Source organism: Aspergillus aculeatus (genome assembly GCF_001890905.1).
Source record: "Aspergillus aculeatus ATCC 16872 unplaced genomic scaffold ASPACscaffold_2, whole genome shotgun sequence".
In the NCBI taxonomy this organism is placed as follows: Eukaryota; Fungi; Ascomycota; class Eurotiomycetes; order Eurotiales; family Aspergillaceae; genus Aspergillus; species Aspergillus aculeatus.
In genome coordinates, this window is record NW_017962977.1 from 630142 (window position 1) to 654164 (window position 24023).

A 24023-nucleotide genomic window follows, 5' to 3' on the forward strand; every position below is an offset into this window, starting at 1 on the left:
TTTAGCCGCTACCGCGGGGAGGGAGCGGAAACTGCATTGGGCAGAAATCTTGGCCCAGAAAAACCCCGAAATCGCACGTGCAGCTCCACCAACTTTTTCTTGAAGAAAAGCTAATTGCAGCGTAAGAAGCAATTTCTTCAACAACATGAAAGACTTGCCAAGCGGAGTTATTTGCCTCTGCCAAAACTGACAAAAGTAGGGTCCCACAAACTGGGCACAGGCCACGCCGAGTCAACTGGCGCCATGTTCACATCTCGGACCGTTCATGGTGTGTGATAAAGTTTTATCATAGAAGCTCAAGGTTCTGACGAACGTGTTGTCATAGTGCATGGAGCTACTGTGAGGAAACTGTTTCGGCTGTCGAGTGGCCGCTGATAGTGAGAGTTCATAGGCGGCTCAAGTCGTGAAGAAACTCTCTTTAACAGCCACAGAGCTCGTTGGCGGATTCTTAATCCGTGATTCGAGTCTGCCAATATTGAAGGAACTTGTAGATCTCGCGCTTTGATTATGGTCTAGGCTCGGGGTCTGCTTTCTTGGTTGAGAGCACCATTCCCCGTGAGCTGGGCACGCACGGACTCGCAGTCGGGATTTCTGGCCACCCCATGAATCCGGTATCATGACTTGTTTCACAATGAGGATTCCTGCTTCGGGAAATGCTCTACAGTCAGGCCCAAAGCCAATCAATTGTACTAGCCATGGGCTTTGAGACTTGGCTCGGGTCACTGCCTGCGAATTCTGAACTATGCCTTGTCTCCTCGTGACAGGAATGAGCCCTGCCAATGCCTTACTCTTCTGGTCTGTCTACCCTCCTTATAATATCAGGTTTCGTGAACATATACAGGACAATCCACTGGTGTCGCCATTGTGACTTAATCCGCTGGATTCCGAAGTATCATCTAGAGCTAGATGCAGCATGATCTGTTTGAATTCGACCTTATTTGTCGGTTGAGAAGTATGCAACATCGAGAACCTGATCCGCGCAGGCAATAACATTGTATAACCTGATTTACACAGCATGAGACTTGATTTCCATGAAGTCTCTGTCTGAATCAGGTATGATGAAATGAGGATAAAGCAACGAAGGACTTTCGCTGGGAGGGATAAGAAGCAGCAATGTTGGACGACAAGCTCAGTGATCTTAGAAGCAAGCTCATCAAACCTGATACATCTTGCATCCACGGCAATCATGGCAGAAATGAATGATATGGTGGTCATTGGCGCTGGTAAGTAGCACATTGTCCCCGAGGAGGATGTGCTCCACTAATCAGCTGTCGTGATATGCATCAGGTCTGTATGGCCTCATGGCTGCGAAAACATATCTAGATGTCAATCCCACTGCCACTGTGGAGATTCTTGAAGCGAGTCGTTCTGTGGGAGGAGTGTGGGGTCGAGATAGGCTGTGCCGCGGCGTCAAAACAAACAGTATCGCGGGTAGCTATGCGTACAGCGACTTCCCCATGTCTGAGGCACGCTTCGGTGTCAAGTGGCACCAACACGTACCAGGTGAGGTGGTGTACAAGTACTTCGAGGCCTTCGCGACCCAGTATGATCTCCACCGCCGCATCCGTCTCTCGTGCCGTGTCGAAACCGTGGAGAAATGTTCCGACGGGTCTTGGTCCATCTCATCCATTCAAGACAATCAACCCATCACGATCAACACACGTCGTCTGATCGTCGCAACGGGCCTAGCCTCCGAACCTATTATGCCCCAATACCCCGGCTCTTCATCCTTCGAGCGCCCACTACTCCACTGTAAAGACCTCGCCAGTCATCACGAGCTATACAACACCGCAAAAGCTGTTGCAGTCGTAGGAGGCTCCAAATCCGCCTGGGACGCCGCCTACCAGTTCGCCTCCCTAGGCACCCGGGTGCACTGGATCCTGCGCAAGTCCGGCCACGGGCCCGCGCGCCTCCTGCCGGCACAAGCCACGCCCTTCCGCCTCTGGATGGAGAAGATCGTGACCACGCGGTGCATGACCTGGCTGAGTCCCTGCCCCTGGGGCGACACAGACGGCAACGGCGGCGGCTGGATGCCGCGCTTCCTGCAGGGCACGACGATGGGCCAGTGGATTTCGCGACACCTCTGGACCTGGTTCAGCACCACGTGCCTGCAGGACCCAGCCCTCGTCCGCAGCGCCGAGACCCGCAAGCTGCAACCCCAGGCCATCAAGCCGTTCACCCCGGCCGGCGGCTTCAGCGCCCGCAACTACCCGCCCGACTTTTTCCAGTACATCGACAGCGGCATGATCCAGATCCACACGGCCGACATCGACCATCTCGCTGCACCGGGCTCCATTTACTTGCATGACGGCCCCTCCCTCGACGTCGACGCCCTCATCGTCTCCGGAGGCTGGCAGCACTGGCCGACCATCAAGTTCCTCCCCGCCGAAATCCACGAGCAGATGGGCTTCCCCCGCACCCGGGGCGCGCGCAACCCGCAGGCTGAGCGCATCGATCGCGAGATCCTCCGCCAGTTCCAGTTCCTCAACAACGGTATCATGGATAGAGACGCTGCTGCTGCTGCCGCGGCGGCGGCAGCAGACACAAAGGTGCCCCACCGCGACGACGCCCCCTGGCGCCTCTACCGCTTCATGGTGCCTCCCGCCTTCATCAACGACCGCAGCATCGGCTTCGCCGGCTTCGTAGCAACAACCCTCAACGCCGTGTGCGCGCAGACGCAAGCCCTCTGGCTCACGGCGTATTTCAGCAGTAGTAGTGGTGGTGACGACAACCACTCAACTGATCCCAACAACCTTACCAGATCATTACCAGTAGGCCGAGGCACACCCGACCAGATCTGGCGGGACACGCTGGTGCATTCGCAGTTCTCGCAGTGGCGGTACCCCGGAAGCTTCGGGCACCGGTTCCCGATCGCCTTCTACGAGGGCCTGCCGTATGTGGATCTGCTCTTGAAGGATCTGGGCTTGCGGGTCAGAAGGAAGGACGGGGTGTTGCGCGAGTGGTTCGAGAGTTATGGGCCCGAGGATTATTGTGGGATTGTGGGGGAGTGGTTGCGGTTGTGGAGGGGAGGGGGAGGGGATATAGTTGAGTGCAGTGAGTGACTGGGATGCATGATGAGGTATAGTATAGTTGATTAGAAGATGGAGGGCCGTTGTTTGCTTTTAGCCTTCCAGGTCCTTGAAATGCAGGTGGGTATTTTGGAGTGCAGCAGTGTATAGTACAGCGAAGAGCGTCTCGTCTTCTGGAATATTTCGGATGAGAGGTGTTAAGTCGTCCGAAAATACCAAGCCAACCTAGGAGCGGGGATGGTACACCCTGTAACTTAGTCAAGCAGACCGCGAGGCGAAACATCATCAATCATTCCCCTTATACATCCGTCCGAAGTTCCAGTAGAAGGGGAGTCTCAATAGTTTACGTAGAACATGAATATGAGCCTACCCCCAAATTCTAACCATGGGTTCCCTTGCTTTTGTGGCGTTTTGGATTCGTTCTAGCCCGGCTGTTCATTGTCAAAATATTCAAGATCGCCAGTCCCGCCAGATGTTCTTCGCTTCAAACTCCGGTCTCCCGAGCTCATAAATACCTCCCTATCAGTATGTGGTGGTGGTCTCTTCTTTAAATTGTTCTTCTTTCTCCAGCGGCGGGAGCGGTTGCCCGTCCAGTCGCAGTCGCAGTCGCGAATCTGAATCTGAGCCAGCGACAGGCGGTCTCTTGTTCATCTGGCCAGGCTGCAAAATGCTGTCCACCTTGGTTCCGACTAAGATCCTGGGATCCCAAGTCACGATTGGTGTTGGCTGTACTGCCCGTAAGAGGCTTTGGAAGCTACACCCCGGCGATCCGAAGAATAGAAGGAACTAACGGATGATAGTAGGGAGTACTACTTGCAGTGCACACACGGCCTGCTGCAAGACTGAATCGGCAGGTGGTTTCCAAAAAAACAACCCCGATTTCAGCAACAACTACTTACTAATCAGCATAGTTCGTCCTCGGCTCTTTGAATATCTGCGAGCCGGATGATGGTAGCAGTAATGGTACTGGCGGCCCTGGTAATGGGGGCATTGGATGATAGCAGTAGGGTTTGAGTGGGGGAAAAGAAGAAAGCAGTAAGTTAGGGTTGATGATAGTGCTGGCGCTGTGCACCACTCACATATTATAATCATTTCTGCCGTAAATATTGCGTCAGAAACACTCTGATTGATAACAAAGGATAACTGTTGTCAAGATGCATGAAATACGATGTTCTTTGGTGGGCTGGTGGTTAGCGCTAATCAAGTTCAGAACAAAGATTGGGTTGGGTTATCAGGTTCACTCTATCTAACCCGCACTCATCTACACAGTAACCACCTGCCTTCGCTGTATTGAAGCTACACGCTGGGAGGTTAATAGCTGGGTGAGTGACCACCAGCGACTGCCTTCTGTTTTATGTTTTTGCCTTTCGTCTCGATTTCTGAATGCTCAAGGAGGGTGGATATACCTTTCTAACTATCCTGTCCAGCATGTCTACTCCAAAGACAGCATTTCAGCTCGAGTGCCCTATCTCTAAGATACCCGATATAATCTGCGCTGAAGTAGATATGCAGATATAAGGTATAGGACTAGTGTTTAGACAGTACTTCATATTCATTCCTTCTTTTCGGTCCAGAAATTAACCACCGCAGCAGCCCTCTAACGACTGTCTTTATTCTTTCTCGAAGATCGCGTACTATCCTTTCGGGTCTCCCCTGACCCATACTTACGTTCTTTGATCTGCAAACCTTTCTTCCGATCGGAACGCTTCCGCGACTCCCGCAATGAGGGTTCTTCATCTGAGCTGGAAGGCTCCTCTTCGTCTTTTCTCCCGCCCTCTGAATCATCATCGCTTTCCTGCTCTGACGAAGTATGCTTATGGGTCTCTGCCTCGCTGGATTCCGTCATCGAAGTCTCAGAGGATTCCTCTACCTTTCGCCGCCGGGGGTCGGCAGCGCGACTGGATTGATACCTCCGATTGTCCCGTCGGTCGCGGTCTTCCTCCCAATCATCCCTGCGGGTTGAGCCCTGCTTCGCAAGATCCTGCTGGCCCATGCCGTGGACGGTGTGCAGGTAGTCGTCGAACCGCGCGGAGGCCGCTTCGACCAGCCTCAAGTATTCGGCCTTGAGGACCGGGGTATGCCTCCGCTCTTTGCCCTCCGCGGCTGCCTTAGCATCCTTCTCGGCGGCCCGGTCCTCAGCGATGGCGATGGCGATGTGGAAGGCGTTGCGGATCTGGCGGCCGTTCCAGCGGCGCTGCGGGTCGTTGCTCCGGTAGTGCTCCCGGGCAAAATCGCGGATCTCGTCCCGGTTGACCCGGATCACGCTCTTGCCGCGCTTCTCGGCCAGGTCCATGTTCTCGACGAAGATCTTCTGCGTGGATCGCTTGTCTAGCGGGGGATAGTAGAGGCTGATGTGGACGCGCGACCGGAAGGCTTCGTCGATCTTGCCGACTCGATTCGTGGTGAGAAGGAGGATACCCTGGTAATACTCGAGAACGCGTAGGAAGACCGAAACCAGGCTGTTGTGCTTCACATTGTTCTCTCTCTGGCTCAGGAAGACATCGGCCTGTTGTCGGGTATTAGTCCGATGCCCCAAAGCATTTTTTCCTCTTGTGTTATGCAACTCACCTCGTCTAATAGGAGAACACATTTCCACTTCTGCGCTTGAGTGAATATATACTTCAGGCGGGATTCCACGTCGGTGGCTGTAATTCCCAGGTCACCACAGGTGATGGGGTACAGTGGCAAATTACAAAGCTCAGCTACACATTCTATAGGCCGGTCAGTGTCTTACTGGGTGGTTCTCTCAATCAATCCTTACCAGCAGTTGACGTTTTCCCCACTCCGGGTGCACCATGGAGGAGAATGATAAGTCCCTTGCCTACAACAGGAGATTAGCTCGTTTCAAGCACGCTATAGAGTCCTCGAAGCGTACCCTTCCCTCGGATAAGATCCGCTTGTGAGTCCCGATCCAGTGCTTCCTCACGACGATGACGGAAATGCGCTTGGACAAGCGAATGAACCATCTGTTTGTGACCAGGGGGCAACACCAACGAGTTCCATCCACGGTCCCTCGGTTGATCGGCGCCAGCATCGAGGTCCACGTGGTTGAGATCAATCACCGCTATCTCAGCGTTAGCTCCAGGGCAAATGCAGCAGAGGCTCTGTATGTATCAAGTGAGCATGTCCATGTGCTTACCCCATTTTCGATCTTTGAGCACAAATGCGAAGACTCGGTTGGGGAAAAGGATAAGATCCTCCTCTGGCACGTTCTCCGGGTTGTCATCGAGATAGCGAGTATCCGTGGTCAGTAATTTGTTCTTGGCTATGAAATCCTCCATCCTGCGATGGTCGATGTCGAGATCGTTGTATACACGGTCATTTTCGCAACAGTCCACTTGGCGACACCCTCCAGCGGATACCAAAGTAACTTCGGCTGATTCGGATCCCTTGGGTGGATTGACACCGAACTCGACTTTATAACTCCAACTTGGGTCTTTATCGCGGTCGTCCCAGATCGCAGTCTGGAAATCCACAATGACTTCGCTGTCGATTTCCTCTCCCTCGTGTAGATTCGGTCCCCTGTATTGCAGATGCGTGCCTTTTGAAATCCGTAAGAATTTCCGACCACTGGATACCAGAGTTTCTCTGAGAACCTTTGGGTCTTCGACGAATTGGAGAGGATAAATGGTCAACGCACATACCGACCTCTCCAAGCCGAGCTCGACGATGTGAAGAAGGCGTCGGATACTGTCGAGCGCACAATTCAAGTCTGCGATCGGAATCGATTGCTTCAGATCGCGGATCGGGTGCGGGGAACGCAGGCGACTGTTGACGAGATCAAAGCTGTGCTTAAAGAGTTCCTCACCCAGCAGTTGATGAAGACCAAATGTATGTATCAATTCCCTCGCGAAGCGACAACTCTCCAGAGATGGGATCAACTCACCACAACGCACAGGGCTCCAGGAAATCCTGATGCAAATCCCACGGTACAAGGCGGAGTCTACCAAGCCCCGAGCATACATATCTCCCGGGGAAATTATCCACGCCCTGGAAGCGGCATTCCCCTCGGTCCTGTCGTCCCCAGATGATAGTGATGCAACGACCCACCGACCCCTGCAGCGAGTGCTACAAGCCGGCTTCTCCATGGCAGGACCGGACCAGCAACGAGCGAGCTGGACGATCTCCGACCCCAAAGTCTACGGGTGGTTCAAATCCCGGCACTCGCGCGCGCTCGTCGTCCACGGAAACTGCGCCCTGCAACGGATCAGCCCCCTTTCCTTTTTCTGCGCGCTGCTGATCGAGAGCCTGCAGAGCCTCGGGCCCATCATCGTCTCGCACCATTTCTGCGGGTTGCACCCGCCGTCCGACCACCGCGACGTCGGGTCCGCGGGCTCCATCTTGATGCCCGTGCTTCTGCATCAGCTCCTGCGGCAGTGGACGTTCGGGGAACTCGAATGTCTCAGCGTCGACGACGCCCAGGCCTTCCGGGGTTCGGTCTCGAACCTGACGCCGGACTTTCTCGTCTCGATCTTGCGCAAACTGATCAAAGCCCTCCCGCGCCGGCAGCCGGTCTTTTTGATCCTCGACGGGATCAATTACTACGAGACGCGCGAATTCGGCTGGGAGACGAAGCGCTTGGTCAAGAAGCTCGTCAAGCTGCTCGGGGCGGGAGGAGCGCTGTACAAATTACTGATCACGAGTACCACCCGCGTGCTCGATATCGATGAGTATTTTGAGAATGATGAAAAATTGTATGTGCCCGTCGAACCGACCCCGCGGGGAGTGGGCGCTGCGAATCAACAGCTGAAACGGAGATTCACTTTTGGGCGGTCGACCAAAAATCCATAAATCGAGGGCAAAAGCACGTAATCAGAAGCCTCAGTGTCAGGTGAACAGTAGCTCAGACACCTGTAACTAGGAGGACCCGCTAGTTAGCTAGTCTCATTAATAAGAATAACCTCTTCCTCTACACTTCCCTTACACTCAGTAAGAACATAAATTTCCCAACTCCATCGCCACAAATGGGTGCCGGAAAATCTTGAAGGAGAGAAGAAGTTCTTGCTGGTTAGATCAGCATTGTTTGTAGCTTCGCAGCCTGGCTTAGGCAGCAACAGAATAATGTCTAGACACCACGTGGCCGCCTTGGATCTTTTCATAGCCCTTGCAGTGAGAAGGACTAGATCTCTGTGAACCTATTCAGCTTCTCATTAAGTAGCGGCCTCGGTCGACATGTATGGATGTTGTCGAAGTTCCCTGCACTTACTGGCCCCTCAACCGCGGGGCGAGAACTGGCGACTTGCTTTCCTGCATGGAAGACGCCTCTCAAATGATTCTTCCTCGTGGGTGGCTTTGAGACCGCCGAAGGAGGGTCAAAAGATGGCAAAAAGCACTAGATCCTGGAGAAAGGATCATATGCTCGAGGGTCTTTTATCCTTCTAGATTCTCTATGTCTGGAAGAAGGTGGAACTTGCTGTCGTATAGTGCTAAAAGTCATGTATTAGTATCATTTCTCTTTTATGAACATAGGTTTTCATACGGTGGGTTCGGATTCTCAGTGTTCTCCCTGCTCTGATGCGTGGAGGTTGGTGGTCGAAACAGTGTTTGCAGTCGGGAAAACGCGTCAAGGTGTTTTATCTGGTGCCATATACCTCCCGAGTCCGAGGCTACGCCAGTCTGCCCTTGTCGGCGGGAATGATGACTACTATGCCGAGAGTCATTACTTCTAGACCGATGGTGGTGGCTGTGGCGGGTATCGACCTTTCGGCGCGAGCGGTGGCTGTGCTGCGAATCCCGACTCTGATCTCTATGTCGAGAATGACGGCTGCGCTGGGAATCTCGACTCTTTGGCCGTGAGTGGGTCTCATCACGAGAAAAGCTTCGTCTACGCGAACGCTGGGCTTCGTGCTTGGGACTGTTGTGCACAGATGGTTCTTCATCGGCATCCTCTGCAAGGCCCTCATCCTCGGTGTGATCTTTCTCCTGTGCAGTCAATTCAGCTCGATTGAGAGATGAGTTCCACTTGCTTGAGACATACCAGGCCGAAGTCAGAAGCATCAGGAGACCTGCTGGCGGCCAGTTTGCTTGGTCGGGGAGGCGATTACTCTTGGCCGGTCTCTTGCTGACCTGGGAACGGCCTCCATCCCTTCTGTTGGACTTTCTGTTGAGACGCATTTGCGCGTTGGCTCTTTGGGCCCATTGCTTGTCTATGGGAGCCGGAAGCTGGAGAAGAATATCCACAATTGAATGGTGACCGTGATCCTTTGCCAGTTCCAAAGGTGCTTTCCCCCGCACAGACCAGTTTGTGACATCTGCCCCTTCTTCTATCAGCACTTTGATGACTGTCTCGTGTCCGAATCTTGCTGCCAATTGGAGTGGCGTCGAACCGATCTCTCCCTCGGGATGCGTTCCTGACCGTTTCGGTCCCAGAGATTGAAGTCCAGTTTCGAGTTCCACATGAGCGCTAGGCAGACACTCGATCGCTGTGGTAAGACCAGTCAGGGCCACAAAATGCCATGGTGTTAAATCCGAACTGAGCTCCCTTTCTGGGCTTGCTTGGGTGGACAGATCAAGTCGAGAAATGTGTCCCATGCATTCATCAGCCTGAGCAAGCAGTTGAATGGTTTGCAAAGAGTCGTTAAGTAGGATAGCCAAGCCCAACCCACTCAGAGAGGCTTTGAAATTGATTTGATCCTCGGCTGACGATTTGGATAGGTTGAAATCTCCCACTGCTGCCTTTAGATAGGATGAGAGCCTATGATGAGATGTCGAGCCGGCCAGAAATATCGTCCTGACCTCGTTACTTGTATGCTGTATGGAGTCAAGAAGCACATTGACTGCATCAGCATTGTTCGTCAGAGCCGCCAAGTATGCTGCTGTCAGTCTGCCATGTATCCCGGTCTCGCTACTACCCATCCTCGATGTCAGGTCCACTCGAAACTTGGTTTCTAATCTCGGGTTGTGTTGAATAAGCAGTTGGATGAAAGGGATCTTTCCTAGCACTACAGCAAGATGGAAAGCCGTCAAGTCGATCTGAAGTTGTGTACTACTTGATCTATCCTCACTGCGGATGTAAACCTTGCCCTCCTTTTCCACATCCATTTGATTTAGTAGCAGAAGGAGGATTGCCTCATCTGATATCAGGACTGCTATGTGAAGGGCCGTGAGCGTGACTTTTGATTTATCACCCAAGCGCACCTCAAGTTTCGAGCCAACATCAGCTCCCATCTGAATGATATGCGCAACAACGTCTTCACTACCTGACAAGACGGCCAGGTGTAGGAGTGAAACTTGGAGGAATAGATTTCCCGGTAGTTGAATGGCGCATACCTCATTGACATCGAAGCTGTTCAGAGAAAGAAGGAAGAGCATCATAGATGTCTTTTGAAGCAACGCTGCCATGAACAATGTCGATGATTGCACATCCATGTCGCCGACCTTGATTCGTAAACGTGCCTCAGCGATCGCCGCAAGATGCTTGTGCGGCACGACTGACAGAGGTAGGAGAGGCAGAATGGGCAGCTCGATGCGAACAGAATCCCCGGACTGGAAGGTGCACATTTGATTCAGGTCCGGTAATATATTGAGAAGATGTCGGATGACGGTCTCATTCATTGTCAGAGTTGCCAGATGTAGATAAGGCAGCTCCAGATGAAACCTCGCGCTTTCGACGGTGCACACCACATCAAAATCGATTTCTCGTTGGGAAAGATGTAACACCAGGGCTTCATTCCGAGATAATGCTGCCAGCCAGGGTACCGAACAGACGATCTTAAAATCTTGCCCGTACTTCAACGAGAAGATGTTGTCGATGCGAGCACCGAATTGAAGCAATACTCGCACGGCCGTCGTGTCCCCAACAAAGATAGCAAGATGAAGGAGTGATAGATTGACGTGCACCGCATCAATATCATAGCTGTAGACGGTATTGGGATCAATCCCGGTTTTGAGGAGGTGGCGTATCGCGACGTGGTTTTGAAAGAGAACTGCCAGGACAATTGATGGGATATCAAAAGCTTTTCCTTCCTTGAGAAGCACCCGACAATTTCTGCGTACATCAGCCCTTCTGCCCAGTAATAGCTCAATGATCTCTGTATGTCCACATATTACTGCCAGCTGAATCACGGTGCATTCAGCCTCGAAACCTTCAGCGATCTCGAGCATGCAGGGCTGATTCACATCAATTGGGGCTTCCAGCAGTGCACGAACAACCGCTTCGTGGCCCGAAAGCACCGCCACATGCAAGCATGTAAAGCCATATCCACTAAGTGCCCTTGACCCTATCTGTATATCAATTCGGCATGTGGCGTTAGTATCAGCCTCTTTCTTGAGAAGATATCGAACGATATCTTCGTGGTCGCAAGTCGTCCCACAGCGAACTGATGATAACTCGTCCAGCACCTCAAGAACGATTGAGGCGGGGCTCGCATATTCGTCTTTCGATTTGTTGAACCATTTTTTGAAAGTGGAAGACCATCTCGAAAGAGCCCTCTTCATTGTAGTCCATGGCCAATCGAATCCCGTTATAGTTTCAAAGGCGTCTGCGTATGATCCTTGTGGTGCCTCGGGCTGTGCTTTTTGCAGTATGAGTTCCATGGATTTGAAGATCTCCGTTAGGTCCTCTTGAAGCTCAGCAGCCATCTTCCGCAGCTTGGAGGGCTTGACACGAATATTCAACCTCCTTGGTGCGTCTAGATCATGTCTCTTGACAGAGGCCCAGTGTAGGGGCGTCCAACCATCGCAGGTTGCCGCATCTTTATCCGCGTTGGCTTTCAATAGTATATCTGTCAACTCTTTGTGACCCTGTCCCACAGCGCAGTGCAGCGGCGTCAAACCTTTCTTTCCTTTACTATTAACACCAACTGCGAGTTTACATGTATGCAAGAGAAACCGCAGAATCTCCTCATTGCCCGTCCAGGCCACGATATGCAATACATTCCACATATTGCTGTCCCTTGTACCTGCGTCGAATTCGTTTTCCAACAATAGTTTCACGATCGAGGCGTGGCTATTCAGAGCCGCAAGATGGAGCGCCGTTTGACCGTGATGGTCAAGTCTGACAGGGGTAATCGCTTTGCTTTTCAAAAGGATATCGACTATGGATTCATGACCCCTCCAGGCAGCGATGTGGAGTGCTGTCCATCCATTCTTGAAATCTTTGCGGTTGAAACTGGCCCCCTTCTCCAAGAGAAGCTCTACGCATGCAGGATGACCGTTTTCGGTCGCAACATGCAGTGCTGTTTGTCCTCTTGAGTCGGTAGCTTCAATGTCGCCTCCGAGTTCCAGAATATCGCAGATGAGGTTTCCTAGACCAAAGGATGCAGCTATCTCTATAGGCGACACATTTCGAGTACGTTGCGCGCTGAACATTGGGTGGAGCTGCTTGACTCTCTGAAGAAGATTGCGGACTTGTGGGTCCATCAAAAAGGATAGTGCCTTGCTTCTCACATCGGCTTGAGCCTCTAACCTCAAGCGAACATGGTCTCCCCAATGCTGCGCAGCATATTTGACAAGGGGGAATTGCCTCAACGTTTGTTCAAAAGCAGCCTCGTCGTCATAGGAAGCACTTGACAAGTCGAGGCTTGACAAGTACGCAATGCACGTCGATGCAATCTCTGAATCGGGGGTATCCAACCAGTCCTGGCCAGTACTTTCGAAATACTCCTTAATGGTGTGATGCGAGACGCGAACAAGGGTGTTCTCGTCCACGAATATCAAGCCGGCGCACATAGTGACCAAACTTTCTTTGGTCTCAAAGCAGTTTCCACTGTGGTTGCGCCCCTGCATGAAGTGTATGGCATGACAGAGCTCCTCTAGGGTCAAAGGACGTTGGACCTGAGTGACCCAAGCCAGTGCTTTCCTCGCCCAGTCTTGGACAAGCTCGCTCTGTCGGTCTATTCTTTTGGCCGTTGACCGGTATAGGTCACTGAGCGCGGTCATCTTTGTCTCTTCTAACGAGCACTCGAGGCCCTCACATCTCAAAGTCTCACAATAGTCATCGATCTGAAGTTTGGCAAGCAGAAAGCTACGCAGTATGTCAGCGCCCACTTCGAGTCAGGTGCAGATCGTCTACTTACCACCCACTGAAAAGGCCTGTCACCCTCTGTCTTATGCGATCTTCGATTTCACGGCGCGTGTCTGGTGAGGTATCCTTCCCTTGCGCTGTGAGTGCCCTAACCTGAGCCTTCAAGTACTGTTCCAACTCGGCGGGATCAGGCTGGATCTGTATCTCTTCCGAAGGTTGCGCGAGGGCAATTGAAGTCACCCTCGTGGTGATCATTACCCGCACAGAAGCATTTTGAAGTCCCTTCAGAGCACGTAGAAGTTCGTCCTGCACGCCCCAACTGCATTCATCAATACCATCGACCACCAGAGAGACTGCATAGGTTGATGATATCTGATACAGAAGGCTCATGATTTCACCCCGGTGCGGCTTGCGAGAATGACGATGGCGCGTAAACAAAGCTTCCAAGTCACTGGGCAGATCAGAATGCTCGGATATCAGTTGAATCAATAGCACCGATAGCAGATGATTTAGCGTCTGCTCTTCGGAATTATCGTTGCGACAGTAGATATAGGATACTCGCGGAGCGCCGAGGGTTGATTCTTGCTTCTTTCCATAACGGAAGGACTGGATTAGGTGATGGATGACAGTCGTACTGATTGTCGTCTTCCCGGATCCGGGAATCCCATGGCAGACTAGCCCTGTCCCTGGTTCTTGGATCCAATTTGTGAACGCCTTCGTTTTTAGAAACCATTCGCCTGTGCTTTGCTGGCGTTCCTGGAACCCATGATTGTAAGGTGACATGCAAGAGCAATCCCTCAGATTGGCTAATCCGGTAAGCCACTCGAATACTGCGGTTCTATCTCTATCTTTACCAGATATTAGTTTCAGGTTCTAGGCTCAATCGACAACTTGATGGGAGAGCAAGAGAGCAAAACCTTTTTGGGCGATAAAAACGTGATCAACCTCATCTCTTATTCCCGACAGCGTGTTATCAACTGACCAAGGTTAGTCTAGTCTAAGTGATCAAGAATCATAGTTCGAGTTATGCCCAGCAGATAACCTGCTTTTATTCAAGGGATGATCCATTCTGAGCACTTGAGTGGACGAAGGGAAACATATCATATGAACTAACTCTTAGCCAATGCCGGAGAGTACTGGACCTGCTCAGCGGGCATAGAGAGCAGGAGATCCTTAGCATACGCTGCCGCTGTTAGGGAAGCATAACCTTGCCAGTTATCATTCTTCTGTCCGTCCGCGAAGTCACTAATCCCACGAATGACCAGACAGGGGAAATAATTCATTAGGCCGTAAGCCTCCATTTCCACACAACAGGCATCAAATGTCTCGCCGATCCGATCTCGAACCGATGCCGACTTTATAACTTTGCTGCCTGAAGCAATAATACCATAATGAATCTCTGGATCGGGTCGGGTCTGATTTGTATCACATTCCTCGCAGCCTCCGGGTGGTCGGGAGCACCCTGAACCTGCCTCGGGTCCTTGGTAAGCGAATTGGGCCCGTAATCTCGGGGGAACATTCCGGGGATGCTGGACGAGGGAATGGACGTGGCCTTCGGACATCGCGTGTAACACCTGCAGATATTTGATGGCCCCCAGGAGCGTGACGTGGGGCTGGTTCAACGTCCCCTTCAGCTTGAATCCATCCTCTTCCTCCTTGCCGATATCGATCTGTCGCACCCCGGAACACTCATCTGTGGGCACACTGACCACGATATCCCCGAGCTGGATGTCGTATTTCGGGCGGGGAATGCCTCCGCCGATGCCGACCATGAATATATATCGGATCGAGGGAAAGGTGCGCGTGAGATTGGTGGCTGCTTGGCCCGCCGCCACCCCGCCTGCTTCGGGGAGAATCGTGATCACCACATGATGCTCTCCCATTCTCCCGCAGACGTAGGAGTTCTTGTCATCGGGGATGCGTCGGGTCGGGCCTCGATTCTTCTGGTCAAACATCATTCTCGCCGCTATCGCCTCTATCGTGAGTGCGGAGATCCACCCGATCGTGTATTCTTCGACGGGTACGTCCATCTGCTCGAAAGTGTCGGTCTGTATCAAAATCAGGATCGACTTTGAGAGATATAAACACAGAAAGAGTTATGATAAGTTTTGCTTCTGCACAAAAAAAGATATCAAAGGCCAGCCTCTGCTTGACTTCCCTGCTGAGAGCGGGGTATGTGATGGTTATAGCAACCATGGTGGGTGTTAGCGTACGGTACGTTTGCCAGTGGGGTGGCCACTGCAGGCCCGCCACGGCCTGCATAGCTGCCTTCAAAAACAGGCTTGCTGGTCGCCATACTGAAACTGGAATCTGGTATGTTTGCTCGCAAGTGTTGTACTGTACTGTACATACCTACGTATGCCTGATTCGGTAACGGGTAAAGGTCTTAGACACCAACCATGCTTCCGACAAACCCGGGCGCTTATCACTCGAAATATGTAGAGAAAATGGGAGCAGCCGCCCGGTGAAAACAAGTTCTACCAGCAAAAAAACAACCCAAAGAATTAATAACCTCAACAACCTTACCAAAAAAGAACAGTAAAAGGTATCCTCTAATACAGATTGTTATTAATAACAACTTCAGGAAGCCAAGAGACTGCAAGACCAAGTGAGAATGCAGATTCAGCATATTCTGAACACTCGTATACGCTCAGCAGCATGGCGGATCTGGCGTTGAACTATGAAAGCCAAGGCCAATGGACTGAGGCCGATAGGCTGCAAGTGGAAGTCTGAGAGAAAAGAAAGGCTTCGCTGGGGTCACAGCACCCCCGACATTCACCAAGTCATGGCAGATCTGGCATCTACCTTCCGAAATTATTATCGACGGCAAGAAGCCGAAGATCGACATCAAGAAGCATTGGAGACCAGGAGATCATTTCTAGGGCCCAACATCCCCATCCCCTCAGCAGCATGGCCGAACCGGCATCAAGCTACTGGCTCCAAGGGCAACGGACCGAGGCCGAGAGCCTACGGGCCACTTTGACGGAGCTAACTACAAGAGAATACGGACTCGGAAGTTCTACTACCTGGAACTTTATGCTGAACTTGGCAGCAACGCACTCGAATCAAGGTCGTCACGCGGAGGCGGAAGAATTCAGCAAACAAGTCCTAGACAAAAGGAAAGGCCATTCTCGGCACTGCGCATCCCCATACCTTGCAGAAGCATGCGAAGCTTAGGCTTGATTCACAGCGAGCAGAAGCGGTGGAATCAAGCTCAGATGCTCGAAGCGGAGATGCTGGAAACCATCAAGCGGGTACTGGGACGTGGAGATCGTTGAACAGACAATCACTTGGCAAGAGCAACACTCCACAACATACAAAGCCAGTCTTCCTTTACCCCCATAGCACGAAGACAGGCGAATTCATGCAGCAGTTGGGGTTAATGCCCATTCCAGGAGCCAGTAACACGCCCATGATTACGTAAATAGAAAGACATGCATATACCCACACATTTTTCGCCAAATCCACTCACTTTTTCTTGCTTGCAGAACATTAATCCTCGTGCCGCGAGATTGGGACGTGCAAGTACCACACTTTACTCTGATCAAATAGCTCAGTCAGAATATTATTTGCCGTGGCCATGTTGAAGGAAGAAACTGGCAGAGTTAGCTTCTGCTTCGAAAGTTGCGAGTGTTAACTCGTTCTGGGGAGATATAACCATTCCTTTAGCCTCCGTATATCTTTAATCTTCACATATATGATCGAATTCTGTCGAGTGAGTTTAAATGAAACTTAGCTTCAATAATTGAATAAAGCATTCAACTTGTTCTCCAGAAAGTACCCATACGCTCTGGCCGAGGCATGCATCTTCAGGAATAAGCGAACTTCCCTGCGAGCTACAGCAACATTAATCAATTAAAAAGATGGTCGAGAATCCGCAAAAGATATAATGCTAGTAGATATTTCATTTGACTTTCAAGGACATAAAAGGCTCTATGGAATGCGCTCAAGTTAGAGAGGCTGGAGAGGTTCGAAGAGGTCTTCAATAGTGAGCCATTAAAGCCTACTTCAATCTTATATACCAAGGCCTGAATTGTTGACCTTTGATTTATTATCAGGTGCGGAGAAATCTTCCCATATTTCATTTTTGATCAACTGTAGGAATCCTCAAGCTATTATTGACTTGATTAAGATGCTCTTGCTCACATACTCATAATAACAATAACTAGTTCTAACAGATAGATTACCAAAATTTAAAGAATCTATGGGTGCCTCGAATGAAGCTATTTACTATTTTTCTGAGCTGACAGGTAACTTAAATGCTGAAATAATTCTATGTTTTAGTATAAATGTAGGCCCCACAGCCCTTTGAGAGCCAAGCCTGCCTTTTGATGTCGGGAAATCGAGTTTAGCGACTGTTGGAGGCAGAAGTCGATTTATTTTTGTAGAATGTAGCTGATATCAACAGTCCATGTTCAATCAACTTCTGGTAAGAAGACCAGGATGAAAAAAGAGTATGCAGATACATAAAGATGGGAAACACGGTAGCGAGTTCGCGACGCGCTGATGGAGCGTCAACCAGAGGGCGCTTGGTGTTTCCTGCCACACTTGCACTGTCCTATGTCTGTTTTGTGAGCTTCCCGTTTCTTGATGCGACTGCTGGGCAGCACAGTACGTATTTAGCTCGGTCCGTATCAAGGCAGGTAAGGTAGGCTTTCATCGTTGCCTCATGCCTCAAACAATACATTTACCGAACAAGTCTTACAGGATCCATCTTACAAGCTCAGACCGGAATCCATTGAGAAAAAACGCAGCCAACCGGCATGCCATGTCTTCACGGCAAATGTGCAGATGACTCTCCCTCTCGGTGCGCCCAAGCCCTTGAACCCTGTCCGCCGTCGGAGGCAATCCCGTTTATCCGTCGTCCATGGTTAATTCGACGCCCGTCTGGCAATTTAGCCATGCGCGGGGAAATTGATCTGCAGGTACAGTGTGTATGTACTACTCATCGCATACAGTACTTCGACTCGCCAATTTGTTTGTCTTGGGTGGTTGATAAGTGCTGGTGCGGAGGAGGATCAAAGCTTGCTCTTTTTCGTGCAGTCCTTCATACCTTTTGCGGACTTCAAACCACAGAGAAGAGATGCTCGTCATGGTAAGCCTAGATCATTCCTTTCGGTATAACCACAATGGCACAAATGTATACGGCGGAGCTTTCCATTCTCGAAGCGGACCGGAGATCTGTCTTGGCCGGAGCGACGTACGACCGATCAACCACCCCCCGTGGGGAATCAAGCTTAGTTCTGATGAGCACCTCAGTCTTGAAGAGCAGCTGACAAGAACCCAACCGCGTCTTCGGACCTGCACTGATCTCTTCAATGCGATAATGCTGCACATTCTTGCGTCAGTTACCCCGGCCTTTTTCTTGGCTAGCCACACAACCCTACCATTCACGAGCGGAGATAGTATTCCAAGGCCTTGGCTCTGGAGTAGCAAGACGAATCTTTGAAGTCTTTCTTGCTGAGGTATTTCTCCCCGCCCGTATGCTCGAGCACACGATCCCGTCCTTGGTTCTCAGTCAGCGGGATACACGTAGCTCTTGGCTCTATAGGTCGCACGCCGCGGACCCTTTGCGGGGGAAGCTCCGTGAATCGGATTCTGGAAGAGAGGAAAGGATGTAGTGGATGAAGATATAAATGTCGTACTCATCCTAGTGAAGACAGTTCTAGTGAAGACAGTTGAATCGACAGCTTCATCTATAACAAGCTCGTGTTAGCATTGATCTGACGAACAACTTGAATAATATCAACATGCTTGTCAAACTCATCTCTTTTCTTTCAGCTGCTACCAGCGTAGCTGCTCATGGTCATGTGTCAAACATTGTGATCAACGGGGTGTCCTACCGCGGATGGGACATCAATTCGGACCCTTACAATTCCAACCCTCCGGTGGTGGTTGCATGGCAAACACCCAACACAGCTAATGGCTTCATCTCCCCTGATGCATACGACACAGATGATGTTATTTGCCATCTGAGCGCTACGAATGCCAGAGGCCACGCAGTCGTCGCTGCTGGCGACAAGATCAGCCTCCAGTGGACGACCTGGCCTGACAGTCACCATGGCCCTGTCATCAGCTACCTAGCCAACTGCGGCTCCAGCTGCGAGACAGTCGATAAGACCACCCTCGAGTTCTTCAAGATCGATGGTGTTGGCTTGGTGGATGAGAGCAATCCCCCTGGTATCTGGGGAGACGATGAGCTCATTGCCAACAACAACTCTTGGCTGGTAGAGATTCCAGCTAGTATCGCGCCAGGATACTATGTGCTGCGTCACGAGTTGATCGCTCTGCATGGAGCAGGGAGTGAGAATGGAGCCCAGAATTACATGCAATGTTTCAACCTTCAGGTTACTGGGACTGGCACGGTCCAGCCTTCCGGGGTCCTGGGCACGGAGCTGTACAAACCCACAGACGCTGGAATTCTTGTCAATATCTACCAGTCGCTCTCCACCTATGTTGTTCCTGGCCCGACCCTGATCCCCCAGGCCGTTTCCCTCGTTCAGTCGAGCTCCACCATTACCGCCTCGGGCACGGCAGTGACAACCACGGCTTGAGCGGCGACTGCAAACGTTCGACAACCGTCGTGTCTAGTACAGACTCGGTTGACAAGATCGTTGTGAGATTTTTGCTGGAGCGAAGAGATGAACTGTAGCTGTTTCTGAAGCGCATGAAGGGGTTCTGTTTCTTCTTGGCCAAACAGGGAGATGTTTTGTTGCGAATGTTTCTACCACCACTCGTTCGTACATATAGTTGCCAACAGGAAGTGTTGTTATACCACAATCATTCAAGACAAACTCAACGAATATGCTGTGAATTGCGCAATATACACTTTGACTCCGTAAGATACCCATTAGTAGACTCCTGCAGGGGCAGTAATGCGGCTCCATGTCTGCCGTGTGTTGCTGCATTGCTGCAAGGAGGCGGTCGGGTGGTGAATAGTCCTCACAAAATTTGCTTCACAATAGCGTAAAAGCGGGATCCGTCAGCTTATCACGGGTTGGAGCTACGCTACCGTACTGTGTTCCAGCTCTCGATCGAATTGCTCCAGCATCGTACTCAACCTGGTCCTTATCAATCGCGCGGTACGGGCGGTCGGAAAAAGTGACCCACAGGCTGCACGATTCCCCAATACATCTCACTGAGAGTCGTTCACATGAAGTAATCTGCTGTCATACTGACAAGTGTGGTGCAAGCAGATGAACCGGGGTCACGAAGGGGGTCCGACCGCTGGTGGAGTGCACTAGACCGGCATTGATTAGTCTTGCATTGTTGTTTGCTTATCGACTATAATCAGATTGAACCAGCAATTAACACAGACAGACCCTGCTTAGAGATGCAGCTGAGCTAAGAGCTGGTCGACTAGGAGTAGGTGCTGTGTGGGGGAGGCCACAGGAATGGGACTCACATTGCCACCGACTATCTCGTTGCAGACGTCAGCTGGGCTTGTCTTGACCGGTGCCTCAAAAAGCTAAGCGCCACATTCCTTCCACTCACACGCCTCGACTCCTGTTGGGAAAATTCCGCTGCTGCGAATCACGTTTCCGTCAAGCTTTGTGGAGACCGGAGAATGCGACGCTTAGCACTTCGGAGATAGAAAGCAAAGAGCTGCAACGGCCGCATCATATACAAACGCTGCAAACCATGGAAGCTGACACTTCGCTTTTCGAGTTGGTGTGAAGTCTTTTTGCTGTCTCATTGCCTGGACTATTTTCGAAGCGACCAGTGCAGTGGGTGAGGAGGAAAAGGCAGTTGAGGCCTTCCCCACAGATCCGGGGTTGTGAGGAGGAAAGACCGAAGTGGGTCAAACCGCCCGGTCGTCCGGGGCAGATTGACTAAAAGGGCAAGATCCGAGTCACTCTTCCAGCACGCTTAATTCCGTCTTTTCTGTTCGCTTCAGCCATCGCCACCTTCCACATCACATTGATTGGGCAAGCGAGGGGTTGAGAATGCTGTTTGTGGGGATCTCACCCATCCCCACGCTCCTCTCCACACCTCGTGTCCAGCTATCGCCTCCTCTCACTGGCTGATGGCCCACCCCCAGACATACGTACGCAAACCCCGGACCTCGCTCAACCCTGCAATCTTGATGCATTGCCCGTCAGAGCAATTAGCGCTTGTTCAACTTGCTTCTAGCTGCGGATTATGCGGAGAAGGACCGTGAGCAATGGCCGTTTCGCTTATAAACCTGGACGGCCCTTATCTGGGGTCCAGTTCTTCACACCCCTTCCAGTCTCTTTCCTCGAGAAATCTCTTGACAATTCGTCCAACGATCGTGGTCCCTGTCAGGAATAGCCTTTCCACCATCACAACCTCAATCAATCGATAACTTCCGCTCAACAAGAGGAGTTATGCCCTCCATCGAAATGACGGAGGACGTTCGTCCTTCCTCCTCGCCCAAAACCCACGAAGAAACAAAAATCGAGAAAGATAGCAGCGAATACTTTGAGAAAGTTGAAGAGGGACCCTCTTCCTATGCCGAGATTGCCGCCGCTTCCCTGTCACAATCACACAAAGACTATCTTATCCAGCGCCATGGAACTCTAGATCTGGATCCTATCCCCAGTCCGTCGGCCGCGGATCCATACAACTGGCCCCTGTGGAAGGTAAACACTGCATGCATCTTCCTCGACCATATAGTATACTAAGCATGCTGCTTCTCACAGAAACTGTCCAACCTCATCCTCGTTGCCTTCCATGCCTGCATGGCTACCTTCACAGCGTCCATCATCCCCGCCTACTCCAGTATTGCAGAAGACTTCGGAGTATCAATGCAAAGAGCGAGTTACCTTACCTCATTACAGATTGCTATTCTGGGAGGTGCACCTTTATTCTGGAAGCCCTTGTCCAACCGCTACGGACGCCGACCAATCTTCCTTCTATCACTCATTTGCAGTCTGGTATGCAATATCGGCTGTGCGAAAAGTCCTGACTACGCATCTTTGGCTGCGTGCAGAGCCCTTACAGCCTTCTTTATTTCTCCTGCAGCGGCAATCGGTAGCGCTGTCGTTACCGAGACCTTCTTCAAAAAGGAACGCGGCCGATACCTTGGTGTCTGGACCTTGATGGTGACGCTCGGTGTTCCAGTTGGTAAGTCTTTCTCTCCGCGACCGATTGAATTTTCATTTCTAACAGTGCCTTCCAGGGCCATTGATTTACGGATTTATTACATACAGAGTCGGGTGGCGGTGGATGTTCTGGGTTCTGGCTATTGTCAACGGCGTCCAATTCGTCTTGTACCTCTTCTTCGGCCCTGAAACCCGATACCTCGGCGGCAGTGCAGAGGGTATCTCCGACTTCAAAGCGCAATACCTTTCTCTCCGGCGTATCGACCCGACCCCCTTGAGTTTCCGCGAGTTCCTTCATCCTCTGTCTATGGCCAAACGACCCAGTGTGATGATTCCCGCATGCGCGTACGCCATGGTTTTCTTGTTCGGCAGTGTCATGATCACGGTGGAAGTTCCCCAACTCGTGCAAGTCAAGTTCGGACTCAACGCCGAACAACTCGGCCTCCAATTCATCGGCGTTATTATCGGTACCGTTCTGGGTGAACAGATTGGTGGCACCATGTCTGATATCTGGATGAGCCGCCGGGCACGCAAGACTCGACACCGGCCTGAGCCCGAGTATCGTCTCTGGCTCGGTTACCCCGGTGTCATTTTGACAATTGTCGGCGTGATTGTCTTCTTGGTGACGATTCAAGAAGCCAAGGCAGACCACTGGGTTGTTTCCCCTCTGGTCGGCACCGCCATTGCTGCCTTTGGCAATCAGCTGGTGACGACTGTCATGGTCACCTACGCCGTCGACTGCTACCCTGAGGATTCCGGCAGCGTCGGTGTCTTCATCACCTTTGTCCGTCAGATGTGGGGCTTCATCGGTCCATTCTGGTAAGTTTACCGTCGATGCCCTTGTATCAGTGAAATTGGGAGCTAACATCAAGCAGGTTCCCCGACATGTTTGACAATGTTGGAATCGCCGCCAGCTCAGGAGTTGGAAGTGCCCTGATGTTCCTGGTTAGTTTCTTGCCTATAATCGCGGTGCAGATCTATGGCAAAAAGTGGCGTCACGCTGCTTAGGAATATAGTTTATGATATTTACGGTTTCTTATGGTTCGATCACAATTCAACTTATTTTTACTCGAGTATCCAAAGTCGGAGACATCTTGACAATGTAAAGCACTCAGAAGTACTCAATAGGGACATCCACATCAATATCCTGCTTTCATGCCATCATAGTCTACCCCAGCTTTGCAGTGCCGCCAGCCCCATGGTCCTCCACGTGGCAGTACAAAACCAACTAAGGCAGCTAAACATTAACCCACTTATGACTACTAGGCAGACAGCCTCCAGCACCCACTAATTGCTCCTTTTGATTGCCTTCCATAAGTCCGAGCCAATACAGTAAATAGACTGTGGGGTTTGCGTGGGTTCTCCACAGAAGCGAGCCCAGAGACTCTTTCCCTGCATCAATCCCACATCTCCCCAAGATTAGAAATCATGTACTGTACGTTGGTACAGTACTTGGAGCCTGAGCATCAAGCATATTCACCCAAGCACTATTCTCCACGGTAGCATTCAACAATATCAAACATCATCCCTCCACATCGGTATGTCTGACTTAATCAAATTGAGTTCTATGATCTTGGCGAAGACGGTGTAATAACCGAACATCCTCGGCCAAACCTTAGGAAATGCGTAACTCGGCGCCCCCTGCCCAGCTTTCTCCCCAAGAGGCATGGCAAAGCTTACACGATCCTCGGTCCGGTAGCCCCTATCTCTGGAGCAATGCTCCGCAATAAGGGGGATATTGTCGTGCTGCTTTTCCCTGTGTCTTTGACGTATTCTCATCAACCATGGATTTGATATTCCACTCCCTTCCGCATCTCCTCCGAAGCCCAAGGAAATCGAATAGGAGCAAGCTCCGCTCCAGCTCCAGCCCACCCTCCGGCCGAGATAGCCCTCAGTTTACAGCTCAGCGCTGTGGAGCCAGGCGCCCAGGACGCCACCACAATCCCACCCCTCTGGTTTCCTTGC

General features: G+C 51.3%; 7 protein-coding genes across 7 annotated transcripts; 5 read left to right on the forward strand and 2 right to left on the reverse strand.

Moving 5' to 3' along the window:
* Positions 1-1186: 1186 nt before the first annotated feature.
* On the forward strand, positions 1187-3062 carry ASPACDRAFT_49668 (uncharacterized protein; the record flags this gene model as incomplete). Its single annotated transcript, XM_020202274.1, has 2 exons — positions 1187-1223; positions 1288-3062. The coding sequence occupies 2 exons, from the start codon at positions 1187-1189 to the stop codon at positions 3060-3062; spliced, it is 1812 nt and encodes a 603-aa protein (XP_020059860.1).
* Positions 3063-4626: 1564 nt separating this feature from the next.
* ASPACDRAFT_39138 (uncharacterized protein) lies at positions 4627-6310 on the reverse strand (the record flags this gene model as incomplete). Its single annotated transcript, XM_020200552.1, has 5 exons — positions 4627-5535; positions 5598-5740; positions 5791-5850; positions 5905-6093; positions 6169-6310. The coding sequence occupies 5 exons, from the start codon at positions 6308-6310 to the stop codon at positions 4627-4629; spliced, it is 1443 nt and encodes a 480-aa protein (XP_020059861.1).
* Positions 6311-6506: 196 nt separating this feature from the next.
* ASPACDRAFT_56918 (uncharacterized protein) lies at positions 6507-7820 on the forward strand (the record flags this gene model as incomplete). The annotated part of the gene is made up of 3 exons (XM_020203191.1): positions 6507-6582; positions 6687-6860; positions 6928-7820. The coding sequence occupies 3 exons, from the start codon at positions 6507-6509 to the stop codon at positions 7818-7820; spliced, it is 1143 nt and encodes a 380-aa protein (XP_020059862.1).
* A 6282-nt stretch (positions 7821-14102) lies between these two features.
* ASPACDRAFT_49669 (5'-methylthioadenosine/S-adenosylhomocysteine nucleosidase family protein) lies at positions 14103-15023 on the reverse strand (the record flags this gene model as incomplete). Its single annotated transcript, XM_020202275.1, has 1 exon — positions 14103-15023. The coding sequence occupies one exon, from the start codon at positions 15021-15023 to the stop codon at positions 14103-14105; it is 921 nt and encodes a 306-aa protein (XP_020059863.1).
* A 780-nt stretch (positions 15024-15803) lies between these two features.
* Positions 15804-16522, forward strand: ASPACDRAFT_111327 (tetratricopeptide repeat protein). The gene has a single exon (XM_020195543.1). It carries the CDS (start codon positions 15904-15906, stop codon positions 16168-16170), a length of 267 nt encoding a protein of 88 aa, XP_020059864.1. The 5' UTR covers positions 15804-15903; the 3' UTR covers positions 16171-16522.
* Positions 16523-18743: 2221 nt separating this feature from the next.
* ASPACDRAFT_39141 (putative endo-1,4-beta-glucanase) lies at positions 18744-19547 on the forward strand (the record flags this gene model as incomplete). Its single annotated transcript, XM_020200553.1, has 1 exon — positions 18744-19547. The coding sequence occupies one exon, from the start codon at positions 18744-18746 to the stop codon at positions 19545-19547; it is 804 nt and encodes a 267-aa protein (XP_020059865.1).
* A 1794-nt stretch (positions 19548-21341) lies between these two features.
* Positions 21342-23066, forward strand: ASPACDRAFT_22185 (putative MFS transporter; the record flags this gene model as incomplete). The annotated part of the gene is made up of 4 exons (XM_020199092.1): positions 21342-21596; positions 21657-22080; positions 22136-22877; positions 22934-23066. The coding sequence occupies 4 exons, from the start codon at positions 21342-21344 to the stop codon at positions 23064-23066; spliced, it is 1554 nt and encodes a 517-aa protein (XP_020059866.1).
* Positions 23067-24023: the final 957 nt, after the last annotated feature.